The 26414-nt window shown below is 42.8% G+C and overlaps 1 protein-coding gene across 1 annotated transcript in view; it reads right to left on the bottom strand.

The window, feature by feature from the left end:
- Positions 1-26414, bottom strand: part of LOC124622820 (protein O-mannosyl-transferase TMTC2-like) — a 902746-nt gene that overhangs the window by 853115 nt on the left and 23217 nt on the right. The window contains exon 2 of the mRNA XM_047148612.1: positions 14367-14580. Coding sequence (XP_047004568.1) covers positions 14367-14580 — 214 coding nt within the window. The remainder of the gene's footprint in view (positions 1-14366; positions 14581-26414) is intronic.

The following is a 26414-nucleotide window of genomic DNA, read 5'->3' as shown; positions in this document are numbered from 1 at the left end:
TGTTTTCGCAATACAACCACCATCTGCGTATGGGCATATTACTATCACTTGTCTTTTGTCACGTCAGTGTGTACGCCGATGGCGTGTATGTGTACGAATTCACACTGACATTCATATCCTCACCCTGCTTCACCTTGTTCGGCAGTGTATATTCATTTCTGTACAGTTTAGAGGTATTACATCTCTATTTTCACTGCACTGTAGAAACTGGCACATATTAATCCAAGTACATTCGAGAATCTCAATAAAATACAGGGCTATTACAAATGATTGAAGTGATTTCATAAATTCACTGTAGCTCCATTCATTGACATATGGTCACGACACACTACAGATACGCAGAGAAACTCATAAAGTTTTGTTCGGCTGAAGCCGCACTTCAGGTTTCTGCCGCCAGAGCGCTCGAGAGCGCAGTGAGACAAAATGGCGACAGGAGCCGAGAAAGCGTATGTCGTGCTTGAAATGCTCTCACATCAGTCAGTCATAACAGTGCAACGACACTTCAGGACGAAGTTCAACAAAGATCCACCAACTGCTAACTCCATTCGGCTATGGTATCCGCAGTTTAAAGCTTCTGGATGCCTCTGAAAGGGGAAATCAACGGGTCGGCCTGCAGTGAGCGAAGAAACGGTTGAACGCGTGCGGGCAAGTTTCACGCGTAGCCCGCGGAAGTCGACGAATAAAGCAAGCAGGGAGCTAAACGTACCACAGCCGACGGTTTGGAAAATCTTACGGAAAAGGCTAAAGTAGAAGCCTTACCGTTTACAATTGCTACAAGCCCTGACACCCGATGACAAAGTCAAACGGTTTGAATTTTCGGCGCGGTGGAGATCATGATCAGCAATTCAGCAATTCATGTCATGGCCTCCACGCTCTCCCGACTTAACCCCATGCGTTATCTTTCTGTGGGGTTATGTGAAAGATTCAGTGTTTAAACCTCCTCTACCAAGAAACGTGCCAGAACTGCGAGCTCGCATCAACGATGCTTTCGAACTCATTGATGGGGACATGTTGCGCCGAGTGTGGGAGGAACTTGATTATCGGGTTGATGTCTGCCGAATCACTAAAGGCGCACATATCGAACATTTGTGAACGCCTAAAAAATTTTTTTTGAGTTTTTGTATGTGTGTGCAAAGCATTGTGAAAATATCTCAAATAATAAAGTTATTGTAGAGCTGTGAAATCGCTTCAATCATTTGTAATAACCCTGTGATAAACTATAGATCGGCAATTACAAATATTTTTTGAAAGCTCAAGTTATTTCTACGACAGATGACGCACTACTGTTCTGTTGACCATCATCACAAAGACAAGTGATTCATTATAGCTTAACTGACTCGTAGTTAACACACACCAGTTTCGCTGTGCAGAATAAATTGGTTTGTGATCATAGTCAGCATAAACGTGGATAAACTATACTTTTAAAACAATTTTGGAACTGGCCAACAGAATTCTTTTACTGTCATTCTTGTACATGGTAGAAATCGGTGTGCACTTAAATAAATTTAGGTAGGCGCTTGTTGAAAGGAAATTTCCCATGTGCAATGTATAACGTAGCTGTAGGGCTACCTCATCCCCCCATAATGTGATAAAACATGAACATAATCTGCAAAAGTTTGAAATATCGACTCTGTGAAAGTACAATGTCTTTTGACGCGTAGTAACACGATCGCGTATGAGTGTGTAATGGCGTCGTTTTTTGAACCGTTTAGAAATTTGAGTCCATGTTGTGGACCTCCGATGAACATTCATTATTTTTTCCCAGTCATTGACTATATCCTAGTCACGCTGTAAATTGTTTTAATTGCGTATTGTTACACATTTATTTACTACATATTCGTTGAGACCAACTCTGACAACATTTTCAATTGGCAGAGAGCTTTGCTTTCTTCTTTGCTCAAAATTCCATCATTCTTTCTATGTCCATGGGGCAGCGTCTCTTCTTTTTATTTGTTCGTCTCGATTGATCCTATTTTTTCCCAATCTTTTTGAGTAAGACATCCCTGCCATTTACCCGTTTACGTGATTCATACTCTTATCATTTTCGTTTCGAACCTTTAAGTCCAAGTGCTGGCTTCTTCAATAAGTCATCTTTCTTTCTATTGCACCTTCACTGTCTCCCTCCACCTTGTTCTCCGTGCTTCACTGATGTTAACTTTAATCCTGACATCAGTTCGCCTACGATATTTCAACGTTTTCTTGCAGCTGAAGCTAACGTTTCAACGCCACCCCACTTCTTTCGTCCAAATGTTCCCTGTTTAGCGTTTTGCATTTTATAAAATACTCTCTTCCATGCTCATAACGTGCCTGGAAAATCTAAATCTTTTCTTCCGTGTCATGTTTGAAACTTCTTCTACACTCTGTCTTGGCATGTGCATCCAGATTTTGCCTCGCTTTTTCTCATGTTACGGATTTCTCTTAAGATCTTTTGTTTCTCGTTCCGCAGCCCATGCCGGTCGTCTTCGTTGAATATAACGTGGAATTTCTGACTGTCGGCATATGCATTTTGATGATCGCTGATAGGTTTTTCTTTCCACTTACCGTACTTTCTGCAACACTTGTTGTCTCCATGCGAGGCTTTTCTTCGACTATAGCGTACCTATTCTCCTCCAGCCACTGGAAGTTGCGCACATTCTCTACAGGTGAATTCGTTTTTAATGTAGCGATCGCAAACATTGCATATTAACGTTGCTGTATTTTGAGCTGGTTATATAATGCGTTTGTATCGACTAATAATAATAACAATAATAATAATCTTCATTAGTAAAAAGTTAGAAGGGTCAACCAGTGACGGCCACTAATTACACGTTGCTTGTCTAACGTCCGATTTTGATCAAATTTAAAAATGTACAATTCTGTCATAATCTACTCATTAAGAAACATAAACTTAGAATAAAGGTTTAAATTAACAAGTCGGTCAACAAAGTTAGAAAAAATATGCCTTGTGGCACGGCGCGCAAATTACTCAGACTATATTCATCCATCATCAGACAATGAGAGCGCTTGGCGACTTCCAACAAGCTTCAAACGTAATTTCAAATCCCTGCGTGGGAGTTTTAAACTTTAAAGATCGTCTGGGGGAGGGAGGGTGTTGGGATGGTTGTTGGTAACAAATAATAGGCGACGGCTAATTCGGCTACCAGCCAGGTCGCAGATATTGAAATTTTTCCGTTCTTTTTCGCCACATTTGCCTCAGAATAAGGTGGATCAGGAATTACAAGAAATGCTTGAGAAGGTGACAGGATGAACAGACCAGAGACAAAATGCAATTGACTGATTGCTTCGTTAACGCAGTTTATAGACAGCATGACAGATTCGCTGCTCTCATTGGCCATCCGAGGAAAATCAACACTGACGTATGTACTGCGCAAGACCATCTTAAAACACCATTCACGAGAGACATCTTTTACATGGAACAGAAAATTAGAATCACCTTATGCACTGCGGTAGCAAAATTTTCTTTGAGGGCTGTGCCTGTGACCATAATTTACAATCTGTCAATCAATGTTCACTGGTTCAGCAACTGTTGACTCATTAAATTAGCAAGGAGAGTGTTGTGGCCATACGTTGACGTTTCAGTACGTTTGAATGCGTCATATGAATACAAACCTATGCGAAGTAACGTAAGACAGGATTGAATAATTATATCAGACAGACCGCTGTCCGAGTCCAGTCTCAACACAAGCGCCTCACTTCGTCCAGAATTACCGACATTGCTTTCCTGTTATCGAGCACAGCGGCCGAAATGACTTTCTCATTCATTTGAGTCTGTTTTGCTGCATACCGTTTCTGTCCGCAAACAAAGAAGTTCCTCTGGCATACTTCACTGGCGTGTCGACCGAGGCGTTCCCAAATGCATTACTAATCCGCAGAGTAAACCTTACCACAAGGACAGGTGAATGTTCGCCAATATGAACGTTGTTGAACTCATAAAGACACGCTAGTTTGTCGTTAAAATAAAGGCTCTTCAGTGTGTTACAGCACCCAAACTGAGCAACATAAACGAACTGTTATGGATTACTTTCTTCACAAACGCAAATGTCAGTTTGTTTGTGTCTGTGAGTGAGTGAACTGTGTGTGTGTGTGTGTGTGTGTGTGTGTGTGTGTGTGTGTGTGCGTGAAGAGGCGCCTTGCTGTTGACCAAATTTGCCACTGACAAATGTATTTTCGTATAAGTTTCTTATGCAAATTGCATAAATCAATCATACAAGGAGATTCCAAAAAGCAATACATCGCTTCTGTCGATGATGAGCGAACGATTGAAACTCGTCCGATAAACTGCGATCAAAAAGTATCTTACGTCGAATGCATAATTATTAATATAACATATTTACAAGTAACTGCCTTGCGCGATACGGAAGAGAAAATCTTCATTATTTTACCCATTTCCGTTGGAGAACACCGCAGCTGTTTTCGTAAATTACGCCGTAGAAAATACTACAGCCAGCCACAAGTTTTTCTGAAATGGTTTTATTATAATAGTTTCGGGTAAAAGCACATCGTCAGATGATAGCGTCAACTTCTTGCAGGTTTTACATTTTTGTCCTAAAATATAACAAAATATTTGTGATTACATAGTGTGACCCTTATTGTACCAGGTGATCAAAAAGTCAGTATAAATTTGAAGACTGAATAAGTCACGGAATAATGTAGATAGAGAGGCACAAATTGACACACATGCTAGGAACGACACGCGGTTTTATTAGAACCAAAAAAATACGAACGTTCAAAAAATGTCCGACAGATGGCGCTTCATCTGATCAGAATAGCAGTAATTAACATAACAAAGTAAGACAAAACAAAGATGATGTTCTTTACAGGAAATGCTCAATATGTCCACCATCATTCCTCAACAATAGCTGTAGTCGAGGAATAATGTTGTGAACAGCACTGCAAAGCATGTCCGGAGTTATGGTAAGGCATTGGCGTCGGATGTTGTCTTTCAGCATCCCTGGAGATGTCGGTCGATCACGATACACTTGCGACTTCAGGTAACCCCAAAGCCAGTAATCGCACGAACTGAGGTCTGGGGACCTGGGAGGCCAAGCATAACGAAAGTGGCGGCTGACCACACGATCATCCCAAACGACGCGCGCAAGAGATCTTTCACGCGTCTAGCAATATGGGGTGGAGCGCCATCCTGCATAAACATCGTACGTTCCAGCAGGTGTTTATCAGCCAGGCTGGGGATGATGTGATTCTGTAACATATCGGCGTACCTCTCACCCGTCACGGTAGCAGTCACTGACGTTTTGCTGTCCAGCGCCATCTGTCGGACATTTTGTGAACATTTTTTTTTTTTTTTTTTGCTCTAGTAAATGTCATTCCAAGCATGTGTGCCAATTTTTACCTCTCTATCTACATTATTCCGTGGTTTATTAAGTTTTCAAATTTATACTGACTTTTTGATCACCCGGTACTTACTTTCTGAAAGGCCCTCCTTTGGTTTTCTTTTACAATCCATACTGTCCCATGAAACTGACTCAAAATAAGATGGCAGACACATCTGTTTACATCGGCTGCTGATACTCTGTACGAAAGAACGTCGTATGTTTACAGATACGTTACTTCAAAGAAACTTCTACATAGTCTAACTGTATAAAAGTGTCTATATTATGGTATATCAAAACGTATGGCTGTTTGCAGTAGTTCCTATATGTACTTAAAAGAAATACGCTCAGCCGGGTGGATGTGAAATATCATCTTGGCCAACCAAGGAAAAGTGAAGCCGTCACAGAACGCACGCTGGTAGTTGTGCGGTATTCACAAGTCTCATCAGAGGCCCTCTCAAAAGCACAAAAACCCTCTGGAGACCTTGCACCAAGTCCTTCGAAAACAGAGTAATATTAACCCAGATTACAGTTGTTGCAAGCGATGAAACCTGACGAGAGGCGTACATTTTTCTGCGGACGTTCTTAAGCGTAAAAATGGCAGAAGCTATTTCCGTCAAAAATGTTATCGATCACGTCTGGGAAACAACTGAACTGCATGTTCTGAAGTAAGGATGTCTGGAATGAGAAGGGAAAACGTATACACTGGTGTACAAACCGTAAGGGTGAAAGTAACTTTCCCACGATATATCGCCACCGAGTAACACCGGCAGATGAAATTTGGACCATTCATTGAAAGAACTGCAATACTTCAGTATAAAAAAAAAATTGTTCCATCATACGAACAGAAGTGACACGTGTCTTCAACGACATTAATAACACTGAACTCACTGCGATTCATGATGGTACCCTGGGTATTAAGAAATTTAGGACGTGGTTCTTAATACACTACTGGCAATTAAAATTGCTACACCACGAAGATGACGTGCTACAGAGGCGAAATTTAACCGACAGGAAGAAGATGTTGTGATATGCAAATGATTAGCTTTTCAGAGCATTCACACAAGGTTAGCGCCGGTAGTGACACCTACAACGTGCTGACATGAAGAAAGTTTCCAACTGATTTCTCATACACAAATAGCAGTTGAGCGGCGTTGCCTGGTGAAACGTTGTGATGCCTCGTATAAGGAGGAGAAATGCGTACCATCACGTTTCCGACTTTGATAAAGGTCGAATTGTAGCCTATCACCATTGTGGTTTATCGTATCGCGACATTGCTGGTCGCGTTGGTCGAGATCCAATGACCGTTAGTAGAATATTGAATCGGTGGGTTCAGGAGGGTAATACGGAACGCCGTGCTGGATCCCAACGGCCTCGTATCACTAGCAGTCGAGATGACAGGGATCTTATCTGCATGGCTGTAACGGATCGTGCAGGCACGTCTCGATTCCTGAGTCAAGAGATGGGGACGTTTGCAAGACAACAACCATCTGCACGAACAGCTCGACGACGTTTGCAGCAGCATGGACTATCAGCTCGGACACCGTGGCTGCGGTTACCATTGACGCTGCATCGCAGACAGGAGCGCCTGCGATGGTGTACTCAATGACGAATCTGGGTGGACGAATGACAAAACGTCATCTTTTCGGATCAGTCCAGGTTCTGTTTACAGCATCATGTGGTCGCATCCATGTTTGGCGACATCGCGGTGAACGCACATTGGAAGCGTGTATTCGTCATCGCCATACTGGCGTATCACCCGACGTGATGGTATAGGATGCCATTGGTTACACGTTGTTCGCATTGAAGGCACTTTGAACAGTGGACGTTACATTTCAGATGTGTTACGACCCGTGGCTCTACCCTTCATTCGATCGCTGGGAAACCCTACATTTCAGCAGGATAATGCACCACTGCATGTTGCAGGTCCTGTACGGGCCTTTCTGGATACAGAAAATGTTCGACTACTGCCCTGGTCAGCACATTCTCCAGATCCCTCACCAATTGAAAACGTCTGGTCAATGGTGACCGAGCAACTGGCTCGTCACAATACGCCAGTCACTACTCTTGATGAACTGTCGTATCGCGTTAAAGCTGCATGGGCAGCTGTACCTGTACATGCCATCCAAGCTCTGTTTGACTCAATGCCCAGGCGTATCAAGGCCGTTATTACAGCCAGAGCTGGTTGTTCTGGGTGCTGATTTCTCTGGATGTATGCACCCAAATTGGGTGAAAATGAAATCACATTCAGTTCTAGTATAATGTATTTGTCCAATGAATACCCGTTTGTCGTCTGCATTTCTTCTTGGTGTAACAATTTTAATGGCCAGTGGTGTAGGTTGTGTGGTCACCACAGATGATAACAATACATGGTCTGCAATGTGCTTCCATGCTGGCTACAATACTGGTAAGGGGTAATGAATTCTTGTTCTAGGGCGTTACATTTCTTCACCAGTGCCGATGACAACTGATGGTCGTTGTTGCATGTGCTGAAATAAGTCTCCCCAACGCAACCGATATCGCGCACGATCGTATTTGGTCGGTGGAACGGGTAGGCCATTCCATTCATCCAATATCCCCTCATTATAAATGCTGTTGCTTTTGCGCTGTTCATGTGGTTGCGCTTTGTCATCCTTAAAAATGAAGTCAGAGCGAATGCACCCCTGAAAAGACGAACATGGGGAAGGAATACGGTTTCACAATACCGTTGACTGGTTAATGTACTGTGTTGCAGGTCAGTGCAACACTACATGCCTCCCTGCACCACAACGTTTGGAGCCCCGAACCGATAGAAGTACTCAGGGTACCCTCCGCCACACACCTTCAGGTGGCTTGCGGAGTATGGATGTAGATGTAGATGTAGACGACGTTCTACCCTGGGTGGTGACCACGTTCGACAACGCTGGACTGGTACTCTATTCACTCTTGATGCTATTTATTGCTGATTATCTACTCCTGCTAATTCAAATTTTGGTTTTGCTTCCCGTTTCTGTTCCAGACTCACCACTCGTGAGTTTGAGAGAGGAAGAATAGGTTAAGGGAGTCTACATGGTACACAGCAAGTAATGCACTATTCTGCCAAGACCACTCGTTGTGCTATATTACATACGGATCCACCGCTGATGTTCGTCAATTGGCGACCCTTCCGAAAAACAAACGGAGGAGAACACTTATGTCATGATGGTGATTTTTCGTCAGAACCGATGTGAAACTTGAGTTTCTCCAGGCGTATAAAATTTGTGTTCTGAAAATGATTGGGTGTTCGCCTGTGGAGATATCGGCTATTGTCGAGGATCTCACCCTTGTTCTTTGAACTAGGCACTGACCGTCTAACCACAATGACCTTTGAGCGGCAAATTGTTACTCAGAAAAAAGGCGAGTCTAAAATCCTCTTACCACGCTATTTACTCGATAACAATGAAGCTTTCATAATGTTTCACTGTGTCCTTTTGTGATGTACAGCGGGAGTAGGTAGTCTACAAACTCTCAGACAGTGATCAGATTTGTTTGGCATGAGGAACGCTAAGCTCAAAATGGCTCAAATGGCTCTGAGCACTATGGGACTTAACAACTGAGGTCATCAGTCCCATAGCACTTACAACTACTTAAACCTAATTAACCTAAGGACATCACACACATCCATGCCCGAGGCAGAATTCGAACCTGCGACTGTAGCAGTCATGCGGTTCCGGACGGGAGCGCCTAGATCCGCACGGCCACCGCGGCCGGCGAACGTCTAGCCTCAGGTGACTCAATAGAGAAATTTGTTCGATCTGTTGTTCCATTAACCTTTGTGGCTGTATTGTCGTTAAACTACTTGCGCAGAAGGGAAAATACACGTAATATGAAATTTTTGTGCTGTCAGTATAGCAAACGTTCCCACTGAGCTACAGAGATCGTAGCTGACAACCTCGTTAAAAGATTTTGTGGTGTCACCGCCAGACACCACACTTGCTAGGTGGTAGCCTTTAAATCGGCCGCGGTCCGTTAGTATACGTCGGACCCGCGTGTCGCCACTATCAGTGATTGCAGACCGAGCGCCGCCACACGGCAGGTCTAGAGACACTTCCTAGCACTCGCCCCAGTTGTACAGCCGACTTTGCTAGCGATGGTTCACTGACAAATTACGCTCTCATTTGCCGAGACGATAGTTAGCATAGCCTTCAGCTACGTCATTTGCTACGACCTAGCAAGGCGCCATTATCATTTGCTATTTATCTTGTGATGCATGTACCGTCAGACCGATGTTCACCAATTATGGATTAAAATTAAGTATTCCAGAAGCTACGTACTTTTTTTACTACACTCAACTCCCTTGACTGTTCCAGACCTCACGCGAGCCTGCGTGAGCTTAAACGGGTGCCTTTCGGCTACCTCATAGTGGCTTGGCTGTCTTGCCAAGTCACAACAGATTTCTTGATTCTACGTCTCCTGCCGTGAACTCTGGGCCGTGCGGGATTAGCCGAGCGGTCTAAGGCGCTGCAGTCATGGACTGTGCAGCTGGCCCCGGTGGAGGTTCGAGTCCTCCCTCGGGCATGGGCGTGTGTGTTTGTCCTTAGGATAATTTAGGTTAAGTTGTGTGTAAGCTTAGGTACTGATGACCTTAGCAGTAAAGTCCCGTAAGATTTCACACACATCTGAACATTTGTGAACTCTGGCAGAGCTCACATGTACAGGAACAGACAACGAGAACGTACAGCACGAAGCGAAGTGAAACAACAATGTTACCCGACAGCAGATGATAACTGGCGTCTCTCCTGAGAGCCATCACATGTTTCTCTTCCTTTCTTTGTCTGCTGTTTCAGTATGTATTTGCAATTTAGTTCTTACAATGTGCAGATAGACCAAAGTGCAAACAAATATTGCATGTCACATGTTTCGTTTGGTACACAGTTCGATAGGACATATGTTGGTTTGTTTCCTGTCACGAACAAATTGTGTAAAGTTGCATTTTATCCACCCATTTGATAGAGAGTCTAAAACAGTGTTGTTTGCAGCACTTACAGATGAAAAATTTGTTCGTACGTCTTCCCTGTCCAGCGCGTCTTCGTTTCGCATGCCGGCGCATATCGCTCTCCCCGTGACTTAACAATCCATGGAAACTGAAGTACATCAGCAACAAGAGAAGAAAAAGTCTATCGCTGTTACACCTGGTGAATGAGCTGGCCATTCTACAGAATGGGTGTAACACGTACAGGGTTATTACAAATGATTGAAGCGATTTCACAGCTCTACAATAACTTTATTATTTGAGATATTTTCACAATGCTTTGCACACACATACAAAACCTCAAAAAGTTTTTTTAGGCATTCACAAATGTTCGATATGTGCCCCTTTAGTGATTCGACAGACATCAAGCCGATAATCAAGTTCCTCCCACACTCGGCGCAGCATGTCCCCATCAATGAGTTCGAAAGCATTGTTGATGTGAGCTCGCAGTTCTGGCACGTTTCTTGGTAGAGGAGGTTTAAACACTGAATCTTTCACATCACTATGCGTGAAACTTGCCCGCACGCGTTCAACCGTTTCTTCGCTCACTGCAGGCCGACCCGTTGATTTCCCCTTACAGAGGCATCCAGAAGCTTTAAACTGCGCATACTATCGCCGAATGGAGTTAGCAGTTGGTGGATCTTTGTTGAACTTCGTCCTGAAGTGTCGTTGCACTGTTATGACTGACTGATGTGAGTGCATTTCAAGCACGACATACGCTTTCTCGGCTTCTGTCACCATTTTGTCTCACTGCGCTCTCGAGCGCTCTGGCGGCAGAAATCTGAAGTGCGGCTTCAGCTGAACAAAACTTTATGAGTTTTTCTATGTATCTGTAGTGTGTCGTGACCATATGTCAATGAATGGAGCTACAGTGAATTTATGAAATCGCTTCAATCATTTGTAATAGCCCTGTACAAGTGCAGATATTTCTATTGGTGACTGAGGGCCGTGTATTGAAAAGTATTGTATTAGCATTTGCTTCATTTGCAGATTAATAATTTTAATCATTAGGAGCAGTGTGTTTTAATTTGGTTAGTACCTCAAACTACATGTGGCAAGAGCGGAAATGTTCAAATGTGTGTGAAATCTTATGGGACTTAACTGCTAAGGTCATCAGTCTTTAAGCTTACACACTACTTAACCTAAACTACCCTAAGGACAAACACACACACCGATGCCCAATGGAGGACTCGAACCTCCGCCAGGACCAGACAAGAGCAAGTCTTTCATGCTTACTTTCCCCTGGGCAGCATGTTCTGTTGAACCATGGACACGTGGACGGAAAACGGTTAGTCTACACTGGAAGACATAGTCAACTTAGTGGCACAGTTATGGCCGTGCAGAAAACGTCAGGTCGTAAATTTTGTGGGAAGCAGAGGAAAAGCGACGAACACACTCATCTGTACACAACAAGGTGGCACATACAAAAATATGTGCACTTAACCCAGTCACACGCAGTATTTATAAATGCGATGTAAATTTCGTGTCACACTCAGGTGCAAAGAGAAGCAAGTCTTATACGCCATGCAACTAAAAAAAGCAATTGGGGGTAGCAATCTGAGTAAATTACTCTAATAATCCACTGGAAACAAAGGGTTCCTCACACGAAAACACTTGGCACACCACGCTGATCAACTTCTGACGTTTGACATTGCAGTTCGCTCTCAAACTGTAATAAGTACATAGTTTCTGTACTCTGAAGTGTCAAAAGTCATGGAGTACACCCTAATACCGTGTAGGACCACCTTTTGCTTGGTGTAGTGCAGCATCTCGATGCTGCATCGACTCAACGTTGGAAGTCCCCTGCGGAAGTGCTGAGCCATGCTGCCTCTATAGTCGTCCGTAACAGCGAAAGCGCTGCTGGTGCAGCAGCTTGTGCACGAACTGAGCGCTCGATGCTGTTCCATAAATGTTTCATGGGATTCACGTAGGGCGGCCTGAGTTGCCAAATCATTCGCTCGAATTGTCCAGAATGTTCTTCAAACAAGTCGCGAACAATCGTCGTCCAGTGACATGGCGCATTGTCATCCATGAAAACATGGAACATGAAGTCTACGAATGGCTGAAAACGGTCTCCAAGTAGCTGAAGACAAACATTTCCAGGCAATGATCGATTCAGTTGGACCCGAGGACCCAGTCCATTCCATGTAAACACAGCCCACACCGTTATGGGGCCACCAACAGTGTCTTGCTGACAACTTGGATACATGGCTTCGTGGGGTCAGCACCACACTTGAACCCGCCATCGGCTCTTAGCAACTGAAATCGGGAGTCATCTGATCAGGCTATGGTCCAGCCGATATGGTCATGAGCCGAAGAGGCCCTGTGGGCGATGTCGTGCTGTTAACAAAGTCACTCGCGTCGGTCGTCTGGTGCCAAAGCCCACTAAAGCCCAATTTCGCCGCACTGTTCTAACGGATATCTTCTTTGTGCGTTCCACACTGATTTCTGCTGTTATTTCACGCAGTGTTGCTCGTCTGTTAGCACTGGCAACCCAGGGCAAACGCTGTTTGCTCTTGGTCGCCCGTTACGTGAAGGGCATCGGCCACCGCGTTGTCCGTGGTGAGAGGTAATGCCCGAAATTTGGTATTCCGGGCACACTCTTGACACTGTGGATCTCGGAATATTGAATCCCCTAACGAGTTCCGAAATGGAATGTCCCTTGCGTCTAGCTCCTACTCCCATTCTGTTAATTTGTGCCGTGGGGAAGCCCTTTACACGAATGACCTGAGTACAAACGACAACTCTGCCAACGCACTGTCCTTTAATGCCGTACGCGACAGTACCGCCATCTGTAGTTGTGCATACCGCTATCCGATGACTGCACTTCGCATATGGTTCCCGCACAGTGTAGCTCAGGAGCAGAAAGTGACACAATTCATTAAAGACAAAATAACAGATCAGCGTTAAACATACTATAAAATTAATTTCGTATAATACGAATTCGACAGGTTCTATATTTTTTCTTTAATTACGTAATATTCGCTTTTAGCTGTTACTGTCCCTGTTTCACTATTACAATTTCGGCATGCGTGCCAGTTTCAATCGTCTAAAAAACATAATGAAACGATCGAGAAAGACATATTGAGATCAAAAGCATGTACTGCAGTTTTTGCAGTTTCTTAACATTACAGGATTTGATTTTGCGTCATACAGAAGGGTTAAAAATAACATTATTCTAGGACTGCGTTACTTTCGATGGTGTCATGGCCATATTTTGTCACTAATGACGTTGGTAGATTTGTCACTGACATGCCAGCTGTCATGAGAAAGAAATAAAAACGTAATGAGTATGTACCTTGCTGTATAGGGTAGAGACGCGCTAATTATCGGACACTGACATTGAGATTTATAGCGCCTTCAAAGAACAACCAAAATAGACACTACCCTCACAAATAGTTTTCTTCTTAGATTTTTAGAAATATATATCAATGTACTATAAATAGAAACTTTTAGACAAGTAAATCTCGTTCGTGATGTACATAGTTCGCTCAAGATTACGGTGCATAAAATGGACTATCACGATCGACTATGGACTGCTGACTAGTTACCTTTCCATTTACGTATATCTTACGTTGGTATCTCTGCTGTAGGCCGAGCTCCACGTCAATAACAAAACTAGTAGTGTCATTAATAACAACCAATGAGTGCATTACCATCGACAGTGAGACGTCCCTTTAAGAATGTCATTTTTATCCTGTTTGTGTGACATAACATCAAATCTTGGAAGTCTGACAATGTCAAACTGCAAAAATCGACTGTACCTACTATTAATCACACATGATAGTTTTCTGATTACGTTGTATTATGGTTTGTAGATACTTGACAAGTGCACAAATGCCGAAATTGCAATAGTGAATTAAAAACTAGTAATAGTTAAAGGAGAATAATACGTCATTTAAAAAGTTATGGAATGATACGATAAGTAAAATGGAGAGACGACGCACTGCCCCGACGCAACAATCGCATTTTCGGAGCACACGGCGGACAGAGAGGTGTCGCTTGTGAACTGGAACCACTGGAGTATCGCGTGGCACGTCACTCACTTGTCGTCGTAGACGAACCCGGCGCGCAGCGTCCCGGCGTAGAGCAGGGCGGCGAGCGCTGCCGACGCGACGCACGCCCAGTCGACGCGAGACGACGCCGACGCCGCAGGTTTGGACGCCGGCGGTGGCGCCGCGGTGCCGCGCGTTGCTGCCCGCATGGGTGCAGCCACCACACTGGCGACGCGGAGAGCACGCCGGCCCGCCGGCTGCACGCCTGCAAAACACGCGCATGCGCACTACGGCCGCGGCCACGCGCTGGCCCTCGACCCACGCGCACCTGTTGGAGTCCGACACTTCTTTGCTTCTCTTCGGATTCGGCGCCAAAAAATTCTTCGGTGCAAAGTGATCGGAAAGTTACCAAGAGTAATAATTAGTTTTGCAGATTTTATCACTGCAATTCAGATGGGGGCGGGGGGGGGGCGAGGTGGTAAGAAATCAAGCGAAATGAAATTATCTCTCTTTGAGAAGACCAAAGGACTGATCTGTTTTACTAACGAAAAACATTCAACAGCCAATAGTCCGCCCCCGGTAGCTGAGTGGCTAGCCGGCACGGTAGCACAGCGTGTTCGGTCAGAGGGCTAGCTGAGTTAATTGATTAACAACGAACTGAAACGGGTGTCTTTCGACGTCCGACCAGAACGAACGAAAACGGACAAAACGAGATTTAAAAAAAAAAAGAAAAGTGGTCAGCCCGACAGACTGTCAATCCTAAAGTCCCGGGTTCGATTCCCGGCTGGGTCGGAGATTTTCTCCGCTCAGGGACTGGTATTGTCCTAATCATCATCGTTTCATCCCCATCGACGTGCAGGTCGCCGAAGTGGCGTCAAATCGAAAGACTTCCACCAGGCGAGCGGTCTACCCGATGGGAGGCCCTCGTCACACACATTATTATTACTATAACAGCCAATAAGCATAATATTTATTTACTTAAAACAACCGCTTTCGACAGACTTCGTTATCTTCAGGCTTTAAAAAATCTTTTGTTATGAAACGTGTCCATTTTTCGATGGATCTCTCGCCAAGTTGTCGTGGACTAAAATCAGCAAATCAGCACATTATAAAAGGTATGTCGTAACTAACATATTTAAAAAAACATCATGAACCATGTGCAAATAGTTATGTCCATATACGAGGGCTATTCGGAAAGTAAGGAACGATAGGTCACGAAATGGAAACCACAGTGAAAATCAAAACTGTTTTATTTGCAACAGTTAGCTACAACTTCCAGATACTTATCTCCATAGTCGCAGATCAAACTTAGACGTTTGTCGTAGCGTTGTACCAATTTTCCAATACCCTCGTTACAGAAGACAGCCGCCAGTGCTTTCCACCAATTCTCTACGCTGGCTTACAGCTCATTGTCTGTGCCAAAATGTTGTCTTCATAGCCAGCGGTTCATATGAGCAGAGATGAAATTCAGAGGGAGACAATTACGGGCTGTATTGTGGGTAATCAAAACTTGGTCGAATTTTCACTGTGGTTTCCATTTCACGACCGATAGCTCCTTACTTTCCGAATAACCCTCGTACATACCTCTCACAGATGCTTGTTACGTCACAAAACACAGTCACTAACACAACTGTATAAATAAGCTGGACATATTCTAAACAGTTTCAGGAGTTCACTACACTCAGCTGGCGGCTACACGGGTAGCGGAGGCTGTGTGGCGTGGACTGGGCGGTTTTTTAGGTTAGAAGGCCTCGGGAAAGTACGGGGTGGGCTGCAATCTCAAAGGGTGCATGGCAAATACAGGAAGTGCTTGGATCAAGGAACAGTAGGAATTGTAAGAGATGGAACTGATCTCCCATGGTACACAAAACAGGTCCGAACGCTGTTGCAGAGGCAACGGAAAAAGCATGCGAAGTTCAGAAGAACGCGAAATCCCGAAGACTGGCTAAAATTTACAGACGCACGAAATTTGGCACGGACTTCAATGCGAGATGCCTTTAATAGGTTCCACAATGAAACATTGTCTCGAAATTTGGTAGAAAATCCGAAGAAATTCTGGTCGTATGTAAAGTACACAAGTGGCAAGACGCAGTCAATACCTTCGCTGCGCAGTGCCGATGGTACTGTTACCAACAACTGTGCCGCTAAAGCGGAGTTATTGAACGCAATTTTCCGAAATTCCTTCACCAGGGAAGACGAATGGAATATTCCAGAATTTGAAACACGAACAGCTGCTAGCATGAGTTTCTTAGAAGTAGATACCTTACGGGTTGCGAAGAAACTCAAATCGCATGATACGGGCAAGTCTTCAGGTCTAGATTGTATACCGATTAGGTTCCTTTCAGATTACGCTGATACAATAGCTCCCTACTTAGCAATCATATACAACCGCTCGCTCACCGATAGATCTGTACCTACAGATTGGAAAATTGCGCAGGTCGCACCAGTGTTTAAGAAGGGTAGTAGGAGTAATCCATCGAACTACAGACCTATATCATTGATGTCGGTTTGCAGTAGGGTTTTGGAGCATATGCTGTTTTCAAACATTATGAATCACCCCGAAGGGAACGATCTATTGATACGTAATCAACATGGTTTCAGAAAACATCGTTCTTGTGCAACGCAGCTAGCTCTTTATTCGCACGAAGTAATGGCCGCTATCGACAGGGGATCTCAAGTTGATTCCGTATTTCTAGATTTCCGGAAAGCTTTTGAGACCGTTCCTCACAAGCGACTTCTAATCAAGCTGCTGGCCTATGGGGTATCGTCTCAGTTGTGCGACTGGATTCGTGATTCCCTGTCAGGAAGGTCGCAGTTCGTAGTAAGAGACGGCAAATCATCGAGTAAAACTGAAGTGATATCAGGTGTTCCCCAGGAAAGCGTTCTGGGACCTCTGCTGTTCCTGATCTATATAAATTACCTGGGTGACAATCTGAGCGGTTCTCTTAGGTTGTTCGCAGGTGATGCTGTAATTTACCGACTAGTAAGGTCACCCGAAGACCAGTATCAGTTGCAAAGCGATTTAGAAAAGATTGCTGTATGGTGTGGCAGGTGGGAGTTGACGCTAAATAACGAAAAGTGTGAGGTGATCCACATGAGTTCCAAACGAAATCCGTTGGAATTCGATTACTCGATAAATAGTACAATTCTCAAGGCTGTCAATTCAACTAAGTACCTGGGTGTTAAAATTACGAACAACTTCAGTTGGAAAGACCACATAGATAATATTGTGGAGAAGGCGAGCCAAAGGTTGCGTTTCATTGGCAGGACACTTAGAAGATGCAACAAGTCCACTAAAGAGACAGCTTACACTACAGTCGTTCGTCCTCTGTTAGAATATTACTGTGCGGTGTGGGATCCTTACCGGGTGGGATTGACGGAGGACATCGAAAGGGTGCAAAAAAGGGCAGCTCGTTTTGTATTATCACGTAATAGGGGAGAGAGTGTGGCAGATATGATACGCGAGTTGGGATGGAAGTCATTAAAGCAAAGACGTTTTTCGTCGCGGCGAGATCTATTTACGAAATTTCAGTCACCAACTTTATCTTCCGAATGCGAAAATATTTTGTTGAGCCCAACCTACATAGGTGGGAATGATCATCAAAATAAAATAAGAGAAACCAGAGCTCGAACAGAAAGGTTTAGGTGTTCGTTTTTCCCGCGCGCTGTTCGGGAGTGGAATGGTAGGGAGATAGTATGATTGTGGTTCGATGAACCCTCTGCCAAGCACTTAAATGTGAATTGCAGAGCAATCATGTAGATGTAGATGTAGACCGCCAGTTTCTGATTCCCTAAGATTACCAATCACAGTTCGCACTCTCACTTCACTGGAAATTCTTCAAACAATGAGTTACTCAATTTTGAAGTATCGTAAAATATAGGGTGACAATTATTGAACTACATGATATAAAATCGTCATAACTTCTGAACGGTTTGCGTTAGGACGTTCAAACTACACATTGGCCGCGGCGCCTGATGGGAATTACGAGCGACAGTCCAAAAGAAATAAACACACTATTTTTGTAAAAATACAATTTTCATTCTGCATGTGTGAAAGTTTTACAGTGTAGATATTTCCTTCCCGCTTGTTTTCAAACTTAGTTCAACCTGTTCCCGTGAGTGGTGCCGTCGCAGCATGTCTTCAAGATGGCTGCTACACTTGACGTTCGTCAGAAGCAACGTGCAGTCATAGAATTCCTGTGCTGTGAAAACGAGACAGTGGGAAACATCCACAAGAGGTTGACAAAGGTGTACGGAAATGCTGCTGTCGATCGCAGTACAGTTAGTCGGTGGGCAAGCAGGTTACGTGATGAAAGCGAACACGGCAATATTGAGGATTGTCCTCGTAGCGGCAGGCCACGTACTGCACACACTCCAGACAATGTGCAGAGAGTTAACGAATTGGTGACTGCTGACAGACGCATCACAGTGAACGAATTGTCACGCTATGTTGGGATAGGGGAAGGAAGTGTTTGAAGAATACTGAAAGTCTTTGCGTTATAAAAGGTTTGTGCCAGGTGGGTTCCCAGGATGTTCACAGTGGCTCACAAAAAAACAAGAAAAACGGTATGTAGCGAACTTTTGGGACAGTACGAGAATGGTGGAGATGAATTTCTTGGAAGAATTGTGACAGGTGATGAAACATGGCTCCATCATTTTTCACCAGAGACGAAGAGGCGGTCAATGGAGTGGCATCATGCAAATACACCTAAGAAAAAAAAAAATTCAAAACCACACCTTCTGCTGGAAAAGTTATGGGTACGGTGTTTTTCGATTCCGAAGGACTCTTGCTTGTGGACATCATGCCAAGTGGAACCTGTAGTGTTGGCAGAAGAGCCAACACTGTGTTCCTAGAGGAGGCCGAAATGCACGCGTTTAATTACAAGCTGACTGGCGCGAGGTCTGGAACAGTTAAAGGAATTAATAGTAGCAAATAAAGTAAGTAGTTGATATACTACTTAACTTTAATCCACAATTGTAGAACATCGCTCTTGATGATACATGCTTCACATAATAAACATCAATTGAATACAGCGCCTTGCTAGGTCGTAGCAAATGTAGCTGAAGGCTATGCTAACTATCGTCTCGACAAATGAGAGCGTATTTGTCAGTGAACCATTGCTATGAACGTCGGCTGTACAACTGGGGCGAGTGCCAGGACGTCTCTCTAGACCTGCCGTGTGGTGGCGCTCGGTCTGCTATCACTGACAGTGGCGACACGCGGGTCCGACGTATACTACCGGACCGCGGTCGATTTAAAAGCTACCACCTAGCAAGTGTTGTGTCTGGCGGTGACACCACAGAACCACCATAAATTCTGATGCATATGTGACGACACTGAAAAAACTTCAAGCTCGATTGAATCGTGTTCGACCACATCGGCAAAAGCAGCATGTTTTTCGTTGCACTGTTGTGCAATGTCCAGTCGCGGAATAATCGGTGCGACATTCCCTGACGGCAGGATGACTACCGAACGGTACATAAAGGTTTTGGAAGATGATTTCATCCCCATTATCCAAAGTGACCCTGATTTCGGCAACATGTGGTTCATTCAAGACCGAGCTCTACCCCACCGAAGCAGTAGATTGTTTGATGTCTTGAAGGAGCACTCTGGAGACCGTATTCTGGCTCTGGGGTACCCTATGCCACTGGCATAGGCCTCGATTGACCACCATATTCTCCTGATCTGAACACATGAGACTACTTTTGTGGGGCTATATTAAAGAGAAGTTGAACAGCAATAACCCTAAGACTATCGCTGAGCTGAAAAGAGCCATTCAGGAGGTTGTCGACAGCATCGATATTCCGACACTTCAGCTGGTAATGCAGAATTTCGCTATTCGTCTGCGCCACATCATCGCCAATGGCAGGCATATCGAACATGTTATAACCTAAATCCGAATATCTGTAGTGACCTTTATATTTTGGATAATGTGTGTACACGCTGCAGTTCGTAAATAATTTACGTTTTTTTCATATAGTTCAACAATTGCCACCTTGTACGTACATTACCAACCGTGGAAAGATAGCCACCTCACTGTCAGGCCGTGATGTGAGACTTGAAATTTAACCAACACTTCTCCTGTAGTCGTCTGAGAAAATCTGCATCGCGAAAAAACATGCGAATCCAAAATATGTGGTGGTTTTTTACGGTGCAGGGAAAACGTTTCCAGAAAAACCACGTCTCCAACTTCAGAAACTTTGTTCGCTTATATACACTGAAACACGTATGTTGTGTGGCGGCGATGGCGAGGCATTGCAGAGTCTCTGACCAGAGAGCCATTTATCGTGGCTAGTCTGCGCTTGACCGCGCGAGTGTTGCGAGCGGTACTCTGTCAGTAGTAGTCGTGCAGTACAGTTGCGAGCAGTAGTCAGTGGGCAGTCTGTCAGTAGCAATAGGGCAGAGCAGTATGTCGGTAGTAGCAGCCCAGTGCAGTTGTGTGTGAGGAGTCGGCGGGCGTCGACATGGCACTCTGGTCAAGATTCAGGATGAGGTATATTATTTTTAAATGCGCTCAGCTAATAATGGAAATTAACTGTAACTAATTTGTGCAACAATCGCCCCAATAATAATTTTGGTTTTCAAAGCAATATTTTTAACAAAAGAACTATTTAATTGAACGAACGATTTCCTTCCATTTCCTTTAAAGAAAAGTTTCAATTAAATTTCAAAAAAAAAAAAACATTAAAAAAAAAATACTTGCAATGCATTTCCTCCAAGCCGTGGCCAACAATAAGAGCAGAACTTTGACATGCAGTTTCGAATGAGGTAAGAAATTAATTATGATTTTTTGCACAGGGCCAAAGACCGATATTTTGGTTTAATTGAGTTTACATTGTCACTGAAGTCTCATTAGCATTGAATTGTTTTTCATTATTTTCGTGACAGCTTACACCTTGAGTCAGATTGCGATTCTCATTTTTATTGTCATTAAATTTATTTGCTGGGAGCTTACGTTAGGTTGTATTCTTGTTAACATTCAACTATTGTGTTTCAAAATTTCTCTGGGGAGCTTACACTTAGCTCAATGTGCATTAGCATATAAAATAATATCATTTTAATAAAAATTTCGGTGGGGAGGTTACACTTGGCGACACCCAGTCCAGGATCGTATTTCGTTGAGAATCTTTTGAAAAACAGTCAGATATCTGCTCTTATTTGCTTAGATATAATTAGAATTTGGCGCAATGCTTTTACTAATCTTGTGACTTTCTTTCTACAGGTCAACGGCAATTCGTTGCTCTGTTGTATTTGTGTGTTGCTTTTGCATTGTGCTTATTTATTTTGTGAATAATTTTGACTATTGTAAAAATGCCGCGAAAGACTGTGAATAGTGTATCACGAGGTATTATGAACGAAATTACCGACTTAAACAACGTGACCGATAGTAATTGTGACACGCAGTGTAATGATGACAATCCTGCGTTCACTAACAATCAGTGCGTTCCAACCATTAATAATGATGTAGACTTTAATGATGAACAAACGAACTCGATTGTGTCTTGTGTTGATTTGACGACAATCGATGACGCGGGACGCTCTATTGTAATGAGCGCTGCCCAGCCTAACACAACCGGTTTACTAAATTTACGTGATGAACACACAAATTTGTCTAATGAAAATGAACAGGATACACAAAGTACGACGGATTTATTTAATTCCGAAATAGTGTCTGACAGTGTACATCCGACTGATAATCCTTTTTGTAAATTGCAGAATGACCAAATGGTCACACAAAGCGCGACAATTGCAGGTACACCACTAAACAGCACTGAGAATAGAAATGCTAATTTTGGCTCGGATCAAATTATGGCACTATTGCTGCAACGAGTTAACCAAATTATTGAAAAACAAGACAACCTTAGTGAGGGTAACAAACAACTTAATGAAAAATTAGATGACGATTCCAGACGGTTAAATGAAAAATTAGACGACAATTCCAGACAGCTTAGTGAGCAAATTAGAGCCGTTGCCGCGCAGTGCCATGACACTAAGGAACAGCTGCGCGTGGAAATTGAGGCTTGTTCAAAAAAAAGTAGCGAAGAAATTAGGTCTGTTGCTCAGGAATTGAGGGAAATGCAAACAGCCGCAACAGAAACACTTAGAGACGAAATTAACGGAGTCGCTAAACAATGCTCTGAAAAAGCTACACAATTATGGGACGAGTTTAAAGCAATGACGGCAGAACTTTCGCGCACAATGGATGAAAAGATCGACGCGAAATTCGACCAACAGAACACTCAGATTGACGAACGCTTTAATCACCATATACAAAACAGTGATACGCGTTTCCGTAAATTTATTCAGGATCAAAACAAAGTAAAACGACAAGTAATGGAAACAATCACAGCACAGAGACAAGAAGACAAACGTAAAATGTTCGCGAAAGCGAAGACATATGTAGATAACAATATTGCCACAGTGTCCGACGAAATTAATACCATCAAACAGTCGAACACAGAATTACGTGACGAAATTTCGGATCTTAAATCGAAAACAGACACATACACAACCGATTTTCAAACAGTGACCGACAGACTCGAACAATTAGAACTAACACAGGATTCCGATGTCGTCAAAGTTGACGTCAAAAAACTGAACGAAACTACACGTAAATTGCAAAAACAGATTAATGCCTCTGACACTGATGAGCAGGTAAAAATACTGACTGAAAAATATGATGAATTGGCCAGTCGTACTGATGTTATAGAAAGTGGTAATGACAACAAATCAGACGATACTTCACCGGTTTCATTCAGTCAAACACCGGAATTTCAAAATCTACAACAGACAGTCAATGAGATCGATTCAGCTAATCACTCATTACGGAGAAATTTGTCAAATTTACAGCAAGAGGTTACAGATATGAAAAATATTTCAGTTAATAACACATCACAGCAGACGCCACTTTGCGAACATCTGTCAGACTCGCGCAACGCGTATAATTTGGGTAATCTACAGAGAGTACGGGACTTAGATTCCGAACAACCACAGTTCAATAGATTCTCTTACAATCCTGAACCTGTTCCATCACACAGAGACGATAATTTTGATTACAAACATTTTCTGTCAGTGAGAAAGTTTAAAGTGTTTAAAACGACAGAACACAGATTCACCCACTGGATTGGATACATCAGTTTAGCTTTGCTTTTCCACCGACTTGGCCCGTAACACACAAACTTGAATTTATTTGCAGCTTTCTGGAAGGCGAACCGGCAACTCGTATGAGACCGATCGCGAGGCAATGTTACTCGGTAGAAGAATTTCAGAATGCCTTTCTGTCAGAGTACTGGTCGAAGACGACACAGCGCGGAATTAAAGATCAATTAATCAGTTTACCAAATTATGAAAACACAAATTTTCCTAATGTGACGCAATTTTTTGAGCACATGGTGCAACAAAACCAGTACCTAAGTGAACCGTACAGTGAATCCGCACTTATACAATTATGCATCTCTAAATTACCACGGTCATTAAGAGTGTCACTTCTAACGGGCCAGCAAAAAGAAAACATTTCAGCATTCAGAGATCTTTTACAGCTTTTAGAAGTGCAGCAATCAGACTATTCTTTCGTAAAGAAAAACTTCACATATAACAACCAAGGCCAACAAACGTACAGCAATTATGATCAGACGCGTAATTTTAATAGAAAAGGTAACAGACGCTTTAGGAACGACAACTACCAAAACTTTAATAACAGCCAAAATTCTAATTATCAATATCGTCAAAATTTTCAGCAACAGGAACCACACTTTAGTAACAATAGAGGTGTTTCACAACAACAACATCAAAACTAGCCGGTTAACATACCTAACCAACAATGGAATGCACAAGGTCAACCAGGCTTTAATGTTCCGCCGCGTGCACATATAGTCCCAGATCCAACAAATAGTAACGCACGGCAGCAAGGAAACAACTACGTACAGAGAAGACAGTATTTCAATTCCTATCGCAATACACCGTATAGGAATGACTATTACGACAGACGCAAAAATAATGAGAACAATTTTCAGCGTACATCTAACAACAGTCGGACATACCAACAGCAAAATTATACACAAGAACCTATTCTCATGAATGAACCCGACAGTAGGTATCATCCAGAGCGTAATACGTCTGGAAGAAGTAATAGAACTGTTCAAATAGTAGAAATGCCACAGCATCCTCCTGATAATAATAACACGTCAGATAGAATTTGACTAGATTCAGTAAAGATCGCATCTTCCAATAATACAAGCACTACTTTAGACACGCAAAATGTTGTTCACGAAAATGTAATAACTTTTGACGATATCAGAGACACTCCCTTGCAGGAAAGACCAGTTGTTCAGAAATCCATTTCTCATCCTATCATTGAAATTAAAATTGGTTCATCGAAATTTTCAGCAGTAATTGATTCCGGATCACCTATATCAGTAATAAATGAGGAGACTTTCAACGAGTGCAACAAAGAGAATACATATCCTACATTACCATTAGGCAAAATGAAAGTAAAAGGAGCAGTATCGAGTAAAGGAGTAGACGTTAAACTGCAGACGCATTTATCATTTTGTATTGCAGGTCACACTTTTCACTCTAATTTTTGGATTGTTCCTTTATTGACAACAGACGTTATTTTAGGTACGAATTTTCTGGTACAACACGACGCAGTTATTGGTTTTCAGAATTCTTATTTAATGTTGAAGGATGAAAATATACAATTTGCTATAGAATTTCAGCAATCACTATCTGCGGAAGAGCAAACAATTAATCGCACAGAGGTCATTTCCGTGTCACGTAACATAGACTGTAATCCCACATTGTTCACGGATACGTATGTACACAACTATAACACTCCAGACGAAGCTGACTACGACGTAATACAGATGATTTCTGATAAGGTTAAAGAGAGCAGTGCAAATACAGACGACGAACGCACGCAGTTACACAAAATTCTTTTACAGCAAGCTCCAGTTTTCGACAACATTCCTGGTACTATGTCCGGCTTTATGTATGAATTTCAAGTCAAACAGCACGACACATTTAAAGCCAAGCATTATCCCATTCCGTATATTCATAGAGAACAGGTTAAGAAAGAGTTGCAGGATATGCTTGATCAAGGAATTATAGAACCGGCAGTTAGTCCGTACATAAACCCGTTGCATATTGTTAAGAAAAAAGATGGCTCACTTCGCCTTGTACTTGATTCACGTCACATTAATGACATTATTATTAATGAAACAGATCGACCACAGACTTTAGAGGAACTTCTACAGAAATTTCACGGTACAGCTATTTATTGCACATTAGATTTGAAATCGGGATTTTGGCAAATTCAACTTCATCCGAATTGCAGAAAATACACAGCATTTCTTTGTTTTGGCGACTGTTATCAATTTTGTAAATTACCATTCGGCTTAACTATTTCTTCAGCAGCTTTTATTCGCGGTTTGAACACAATACTTCCGACAGAACTTAAAGACAGAATTACGACGTACGTAGACGATATTCTTATTGCAGAAGCTAACTGGTCTGGACACAATGTGATTTTAGAACAACTGTTGCAAACTTTTCATACACAAGGACTCACAGTTAACCTCAGTAAATCGCACTTTGGCAAAACTTCCATAAAATTTCTTGGACACGTAATTTCAGCAGAAGGCATTGCGCCTGATCCGGAAAAACTTCAAGCTCTACGTGACATTACTATTACTACGACAAAAAAACAATTACGCAGTTTTTTGGGCTTAATTAACTTTTTTCGTAAATTTATTCATCACTCTGCTTTAGACACACCCAGATTATGCCAATTAACAGGTAAAAACACTATTTGGTCTTGGGATAAGCAAGCACATTCTGAATTCATGAACCTGAAACATGCTCTGTTGAATGCTCCACTTTTATCGCACCCAGATCTTTCTAGAAATTTTTCCATTGCCACTGACAGTTCTAACACCGCTTTAGGCGTACATATTTTCCAGGAAATTGAAGAAGATGGTTCTACAGTAATTAAAAACATCGCATTTGCAAGTCGCATTTTGTCACCTGCTGAACGAAATTATTCCGTTACAGAACTGGAAACACTATGTGTTGTATGGGCTTTCACGAGATTTAGGCAC

Source organism: Schistocerca americana, chromosome 7 (genome assembly GCF_021461395.2).
Source record: "Schistocerca americana isolate TAMUIC-IGC-003095 chromosome 7, iqSchAmer2.1, whole genome shotgun sequence".
Taxonomy (NCBI): domain Eukaryota; kingdom Metazoa; phylum Arthropoda; class Insecta; order Orthoptera; family Acrididae; genus Schistocerca; species Schistocerca americana.
This window is presented reverse-complemented; position numbering and strand designations above follow the sequence as displayed.